Raw genomic sequence first — 8589 nt, 5'->3', positions numbered from 1 at the left:
ACTTATACTACTCCAGCACGTTCATATATATATAAAGTAATGAAAACGAGGTAAAATAAATTTTTGAAAAATTATTATCCATATATTTGTGGATTGAAATGTTAATTTATTAAAAATTGATTTTTTTTTCTTCAATATTTAAACGCCTGTAATTCATCAACGTTTCAATGAAAAAAGATCTACGACGTCTCATTTTAAAGATAATTAAAATATCTTTAAGAAAAATACATAACATTACTGTCTCCAATCAATTAGAAAAAGTTATGTTCTAAAATGTACTGAAAAATGACATTTTTTTCATATTTTTTGCTCTTAACTTTAAGCTATTTTTACCAAAATGAATTTATGCATATACATCAACATGTTCAAAATTTTATTCTCTTTAACTTTTGTTATACATACTATATGTGTACGACCTATACTTTTAGAGTTAATACCGATTCTTACATGCAAAACATACACTATCAACATAAAATAAAATTGTCTTTTAATTAATAACTCGGCGAATTTGAACCGTACAGAAATGAATAAAAACCGAAATTTTTTGTAATTAGATTCTCTACAACTTTTATTTAAAACATTTCTCGATTCAAGAGTCCATTTTCGAGATATTAGCGAAAAATACGCGACGCGCGTACGCGTTTTCGTTGCGTTGTAAAACTACCGATATTTAAAAAAATTCTATCTCTGCTCCATTTGATCGTACAGACTTGAATAAAAAACGAAATTGTGCGGAATTTTGTAAGCTATAATTTTAATATCTACATAATTATCTGTAAAGTTGATATTTTCCGAGTTATTTACGAAAGACTAATTTTTTGGACCTTTTGGACCCTCCCCTGCCCACAACGTAGCGTCTACACGTGGGGACTTTTAATATGTTAAATAGTACCCTAAAACAAATCTGTTTACAAAGTTTTAGCCCAGTCAGTATTATTTCCTCCAAATTTTATCATTTTACTGGGCTAACGTGATATACGTTTATTTTTAACATTCGAGCGATGCTGACGCGCGCGCGCGCACGATAAAAAAAACTATTGTTCGCAGCTGAGCAAAAAATGATATGCGATGCACTACTATATCTTGAAAAAATTGAGCGTGCACGTGACAAGAAACGAATTCGAGGAAAATGGCGTGGTTGAGAAAACGAGACTGACGAATTGACGACAAATAATACATCGATAATACATTAAATTGTGCAATTCATACTGCCTGATAATTCAAAGTTTTTTTTTTATTTATTACAACCAATTCTCTATACCGTTCTATCAAAGCAATGAAATGAAATGTTACGCATACTTTTTCACTAAACATTCCAGACACTTTTATTACTTCTACATTTTCGTTCGCAAAGCCATATATTACACAATATTTTACATTATTGAAAATATTTTGCGCTTGAGCGGTACAAATAATTTGAAATGCGCAATAAAAAATTTCGTAAATTAAAGGACATTGAAATTGTAACGTTCAATCACTCAAATGATATATATATACAAAACGGGATAAATACAATTACATGTTTAAAAAAAGAAATATTACGCAAATGTTTCGAGGGAATGTTAGGCGTGACATTCAATGTTATAAAACATTTGCTATTTAATAATTAAAAGAAAAAAAAATAAAACTCTAAAAAAAATGATAGAATCGTACGTGGTTGAAATAACGCGAAAATGCACGCACGCGTGTGCGCACACAGTAACATCATTACACAATTGTTGTAATGAAAAACTAGTTTCAAATGGGAGGAAAAGAAAGGGTTTTGTCTCCTCCCACCTTATCCCTTATTAATCAGAGGTTTCAGCTCCTCCACCTCTAAAGCGAGAGGAGAGTGAAGAATACGCCCCTCTCAACTCCCTAGCTCAGCTAGAATTCGCTATTCTCGTTCATAAATCTGACCATTCACGACGAAGCAATGAAGGACCATGCGTGGACAGAGGCGCGCGTCGAATATTGCGTAAAACATTTGTAGCCCCCCCCCCCTCCTCTAACAAGGAGAATGATTTCGCGAGTCAAACACTCGTGTGCATATTTATTGAGCGCGCCCGTTGACTTTTAGCGCATCGTATTCTTGCGCGCTTCAAACGAATGAAAAATCAATAACTCTCTCATTTGTCTCATTTAAAAAGAAGTAGCATGGTCAAAGCATCTCGCGATTCGTCACACTCTTCCATTTGTAAATCGCGCATCAGTGACATGCACACGCTTCAAAACAGTTTAACGTTATCGTACAGCGCGTGAATCACGGACAAATTACAATAAATTGTTGGAGATTCACATTTTCATTCTTCAGTTTTGCAGCAGCAGCATGAACAGCATCACTATATACACCGGTATGTAAAATGTATATTGTGATATTAGTATGCGAAATAAGAAATTGAATTGGAAATTTTTCAATTACAACAATCACGTTCGCCACACTTTGTGACATGAAATTACGCGCGCGCACAACACACGCATGTGCCCGGCACCAATGACAAGTTTACCGCTAAAGATATATTAGCAACTTGAACATTAATATAATTATATGTACGTATAATTTTTATCTCCTCTTTATTATCAACTTTTACATTTTTCTCCTCAACCACTCAATATACATACGTCATCCTTCGTAACGAAATGTTTTTGAATAAAAAATAAAATAAAGGCAATTAACCAACTGGAGAATAAAAGAGACAAAGGAGAGAATGGATAATCGTTGATTACGTTAATCTGGAAAAAAAACTGAATATCTTATATAATAAAATATTTGGATGGGAAACGTATATGTGTACTATATATGCAATCTATAAATTTGTTTCAAATCACATTTCTTGTTTCGATTCTCTTGTCCACGACACAACTTTGCGTATGTAGTGGTCCCTCCTCAACTCTCTTCCTCCGGACTTTTTTCAAACGACACATGTTTCAATTATTAGACAGACATATAAAGAAAAAAAAAAGAAAAAAAAACGCACACTGCTATTGTCATACATATGTGTGATATAATCGATTAACCGTCGAAAAAGATGATCATTTTGCATACATGCATACATTGGTTTGTCGTCTTGTTGAATTACATTTAAATACCATAAAATGTAAACTACATTATTATCGTTGCAACATATACTTCCAATTTTCATGAATCTGATATCGTGCGATAATACTTTCGTAATTTTGAAAGAAGGATTGTCGCACAATTTAAGAAAACAAAATGCTTAAATTAAAAAGGGAAATGGAAAAGACGGAGAATCAATGGTGCAGACAACCAACACGAGGCAAAATCCCTCTTTTTAACAAAAAAAATTATCGCAATTCAAACACATTTAATCTACTTGATAAAAACGGAAAAATATTTAAACAGAGAGAATTGACGGCTACAATAATCAATATAAATGTAGTGCATGTACCAATTCCAATAGATGAAAAATGATTGTCAACTCTGTAGAATTGAGAATAAAAAATATATATATTTACGAAATCATCCTCTCAATCAAAATGGCGCGGCTAACGCTCCCAGAGTTGAAATTTCGTAAATACAATCTCAGTCTCTATTCGCATGATTTTCCGAAACAGACGAAAAAAAAATTAAAATTTATTTTTAGAATTAATGCAATTTTAGCAGTTTTTTCCAGTTTTGTTTATTGCGTGAGTTACGTGTGCCGGAAAGAATGTAATTGTTCTAAAAAAACAACCAATTTTCAGTGTGTAATACAAAACCATATTGCTTGCTTTTTTCCACTATTTACAATACGATGTAAGATTATTGAAGAGAAATATTCTACAATATTTTTTTCGACATTGAATTACTATCTCATGTATATATATTATCTCACTTCTTCTGTGCATTATATTCTAATAATACTAACATTTAGTTTCTAATATAATTATACAAGATGTAGGATGTTTATTTAAATTTTATATATGTAAAGTTTCTAATTTCGTTGGAAATTTCGAGAGAGAAAGATCAAATAGTTTCATTCCTATAATCCGTAGCTGAATGTGAAAATAAACAAAAGTATTTCGATTATCGAGAAACTAAAGATGATAAATATTTTTTTACTTATAAATAATAAATCTATACGTCTTAAAACTCATCACGCATCTTTATATCGGCTGTACTATAGAGATTCTTTCACGGTTATCCGTTAATTTGTGTATTGGTGTAAGTTTAATTTCCGGTGACATGATATAATCTTTGACTTTGTCTTTTACTTTTTTTTTTACTTTGTCTTGGCTATTATTCGTTACGTCAATCCGGTCCAAGCGCGGTTGCTTCAAATACACATGACATTTCAATTTAATTTATAATTAACTTTATACATAGAGAAGTTTGCGAATTGAATAATAAGAATAATATACGATTAAATTATTGCCAATTTTTTTTAAAAACAAACATTTTCTACTCAGTATGTCTGTCACGTGTACATTTTGTTACATTAAAACAAGATATATATCTTTTCTTTACTTAAATACTTAACATTATTTTTATTTCTTCATGTTGAAGTCAACACATTTTTATTTCAATTGCAGCAATTATTAATTAATAGTTTTGGAATTAATTTATGTATAAACTGATCTTTGATAACGAATGATATCCACATATTTACAGTTTCGAAGATATTACCACGATGCAAAACATAAGTAAGCATATTGTCAACGTCTTCTTCATCTTTTTTTCAATTTCTGCGAAATCGTATCACATATAATTATAAAAAGTGACGTTTTACCGTTGTAATATTAAATATGTACTAAAAAAAATCGAATATTATAGTTACAAATCAGTTTTCCACAAGTTTAAAAATAATATTGTGTTTATATAACAAGAATTAAGTGATTCCGACACAAGAGTTATAAATTTTCAAAAAAATTCTTTTTCCCAAACATAATCTGTTATCATGAAAAAAAATTTTAAACTTTATGCAATTAATAATAATTAATTTACCTATTTTTTTCCACCGATAATACTTTTTCATTTCGTGATTTTACTCGTCGATAGTCACTTTAAACACAAATCATAAAGACCAAGTTTTTCAAGCTGCTTTTTATAACGTCGGCGATAAGATTTTTTTTTTCACTGCTATTAATCGATAACGTCGTTTTACTACATTTATTTCGTTGCTAAATCATTTCTCCGTATGATCCGCAACATATATTATTGCGTAGTACCATTTACCCTTTTGACTCGATAGTGACATAAATAATACGATATCTACGATAATTGCAAATATTTATTTAACATAAAATGACAGAAATGGTCAAAGTAGATAGACTACTTTTTTCTTGCTCCATCTTGTTTATACTTTTAATTTCGATATTGTCCTCCACAAAAGTGTAAAACTACAAATATAATATCAAAAAACAGAAAATTATTGCTCTAATAGTTTAGCTTTGAATTTTAATTCTTGAAAATTAATTTTACAAGTTAATTTCGTCATTTTTAATTCTTATTTCAATTTGTCCATGGACCGTTATTCAGTTGGAACGATTGTAAATATTCAGTAGCGTACGATTGTGTATGCGGTCTACTTTTTACGTGTTGATGTAGCATTTTCAATATCGCGCATCCATCGCACAAATTGCCAGAATGGCAAATCTAGCGGTTTTTTTATGATTACATTACTAGAATAAAATCCAAATATGACAACAAAGAAAATGTAGTTTTTCTTAATGCACATTGAATAATAAATAATTGAAAAAGAATTCGCCAAATGCATCTATTAATGATATAATAAAATCATCCGAAAGTCATCTTCATTCAGGTACAAAGGCGGTCATTTCGAGAACTTGCTTCGCTCCATGGTCAATAGAGTGACTTTCTCGCCGTATTTCTCACAAAGACTTTAAAATAGAAATAACTAAATTTTTCTTTCTTGAGATTAGCGTTGAGCCGCATCGCCGCGTTCATCTTGTTAATCATCGTGTTATGTCGATCGCGTTCCTCGGAAATCTTCTTTTTCGTATTATCAACTTTAGCCTGCAATCATATGTTATAATTTAAACGTATAGTAATTCCAAAACTAATGATGCACACTATCAATGATAATTTTTAGCAAGACTGTAGAATGCTAAAAAAAGTAAATAAATTGACAGTAAATAAATCGAATCAATTCGATCGAAATTCAATCTATATATGGAAGGTTCTAATTCTCGAAATTAAAATTTTTTCACAAATTCCTTCTAAAAATCAAAAAAAAGTTCGAGAAAAAAAACGAATGAAAGAAATAATGAATGTGAAATCTTTTTTTCAAGCAAGAACCTGTTTGGAATATCTTTTTCATTAATTGTAACTCGCACATGTAGAAGGGGAATAAAATTATGAGCTCACTTGCAGCTGCTTCGCTTCCATGTTACAAATCTGCAACAGATACCGCGTGATCGATACCACCTCCTTCAACGAGGTCACCTGATTATTCAAGGCGTTAATCTGGTTTTTCTGATTCACGATCACGCGATTACGTTCCTCGTACATCATCAATGCCGTTTGTACCAGCTGTTCGCGTAATTGTTCCACCGATTGTTGCAGAGAAATATCCTCGTCGTCGCCGCCGTGATTTATAATTACGTCGTAAAATGTTTGCAAGGCGGCCAGCTTCGTCTCCGTGTCTTTCAACTTGTTTCGGCAACTATCGCACTTTATTGTTCTTTTCTGTCGGTCATAAAAGGATTGTTAGCCTTTGCACAAATGTTAATAACATATAAGGTGTATGAGGGATGACAAGATTCCACTCACAAAATCAACTATTTAATTTATTGTAGCGTTGTAGGATTTTTTAAAAATCATCAACACTTGTGAAATATAATAATTAGAATTAAATCCAAGATATCATCATCGATATACATTATATATGTTTCAGCGTTAATTTTGTGGAAAAAGATGACAAAAATAACCCCGCAAGAAAAAATAATTTTTACTGGAGATTCAATTTTGTTATCAAGCTGAGGTGATTCGGTTCTTTCAGGACAGTTTGCGTTGTGAGAAAATTTTTTTACCCGCACTTGCGCCTCCAATTTAGATATGCACACCGCATTGTTACCCTTTGCATTCTGCTTTAACGTATCAGCCTAGAGATAATAATAATAATAATAAATAGTGAAATTTGTCAATTATTCATTGCTCTTGTTTTCACCTCTTTTTCATTAGCAGATTTTGATGGTGACATCTCTTTGCTTTGAACAACGAATGCACAACTGTTGAATTCTTCAGTGGAAATCTTTTACGCCTCGGCTGCCATCACATTCACGTCTTCCGCAAACGCACGAATGATCTCTGTAACTATATTAGTAGTCTCTGCAGTGGATAGATCTGAATAGGCGACTTCTTCTCCAACAAGTATGTTTGTGTTGTCTATTGCTTCCATCGAACGCTCTATTTCAGTTTGCGCATTTAATATCTCTTTTACAGATTGCTCTACTTTCGACATTGCTCTTTTTCCTTTTTTCTATAAGAGTGATGAAAATTGTAATTTTTATCGTAACGGTCAATTCAACGTGACAATTTTGAATCACAAAGAGAATGGAAAAGTACAGCAAGGAAAGACGGTTGACTTAAAAAAAAAACAGACTAATACTTTTTCTTTTGTTCACCATACGTTCTCTATTCAAGCAAATAGAATGTCACGCACTAGATTCTTAATATAATAATATTCTCTCCCTCTAATATAATAATATTAAATAATAACTTTCAACATGTATGTTATAAATTATCAGAGCTAATGACTGTGTTAATGAAATGTTTCTAATATTAACATTTGAATTCCACAATTCTAAACGGAACAATTCATTGCTGATCATGCATAAACAGTTTGCGATATGTCAAAAATAATTTATCAAAGAACAATGCACAGGTATATGTGATATTTTTTAAATAAAATAAAACACTTTCATCGAAACACCACTGTTAACCGAAACGACTGGACATTGACAACTAAGCAAAAATGTAAAATATTTTTGACTGTTTGCTGTTTGTTCGCTATTCGTTTTCAAGAAATATTTATCTCGATAAATACTTAAATTAGATGTTAAAATTAGTTTAAATTCAAATTTAATTAAATAAACCAAAATTGCATTAAAGACATTCAAGTAAATAACTACTAATTTTATATACGATTGTTTTAAAACATACAGCATTAATGATTCATTTATTCACTTTTCAATCTATGAAAAGTCAAATTGACATAATAATAAATATTGATATGTCTTTTATGCTGCTGAATTTCAGTACAAATTTAATAATCTTTAAATTATTTATAAATTATAATAAATAATTTTTCACATCAACACATGGGAGGGAAATAACAAGGTAACTTATGTTTCATTTCAATACTGATAAAACTCTTTCTATATTAGTATATTCTTTATTTTAGTTTAACATAAAGTTATCACCAAAATTTTATTTCATACATACATTTCTTCCATTTTCGTATTCAAATGGTAAAAAAACGTATGTATGTGTGTGTTGAAACAAAACATTATATTACTCAATAATAAATACTAATAAATCATTAAATTGAAATAATTTAACGAGATAAAATAAAATGATATAAAATAACTTAATGACAAAAAAATAAATATGTTTTTCCTTCAACACATCTAATAATGACTGGCACA

The 8589-nt window shown here is 30.5% G+C and overlaps 1 protein-coding gene across 1 annotated transcript; it reads right to left on the bottom strand.

Annotated features, from left to right (window-relative positions):
* Positions 1-5815: 5815 nt before the first annotated feature.
* Positions 5816-7403, bottom strand: LOC112467551 (the record flags this gene model as incomplete). The annotated part of the gene is made up of 4 exons (XM_025036234.1): positions 7218-7403; positions 6973-7044; positions 6308-6628; positions 5816-5956 (listed from the first exon to the last, which is right to left on the bottom strand). Coding segments are annotated over exons 1-4 (720 nt in total), but the record flags the coding sequence as incomplete, so codon positions are not given.
* Positions 7404-8589: the final 1186 nt, after the last annotated feature.

This window comes from Temnothorax curvispinosus, unplaced genomic scaffold, assembly GCF_003070985.1.
Source record: "Temnothorax curvispinosus isolate PA1 unplaced genomic scaffold, ASM307098v1 QBEX01017518.1, whole genome shotgun sequence".
Taxonomy (NCBI): Eukaryota; Metazoa; Arthropoda; class Insecta; order Hymenoptera; family Formicidae; genus Temnothorax; species Temnothorax curvispinosus.
Note: the sequence above shows the minus strand (reverse complement) of the source record. Positions and strands in the feature narration are given on the sequence as shown.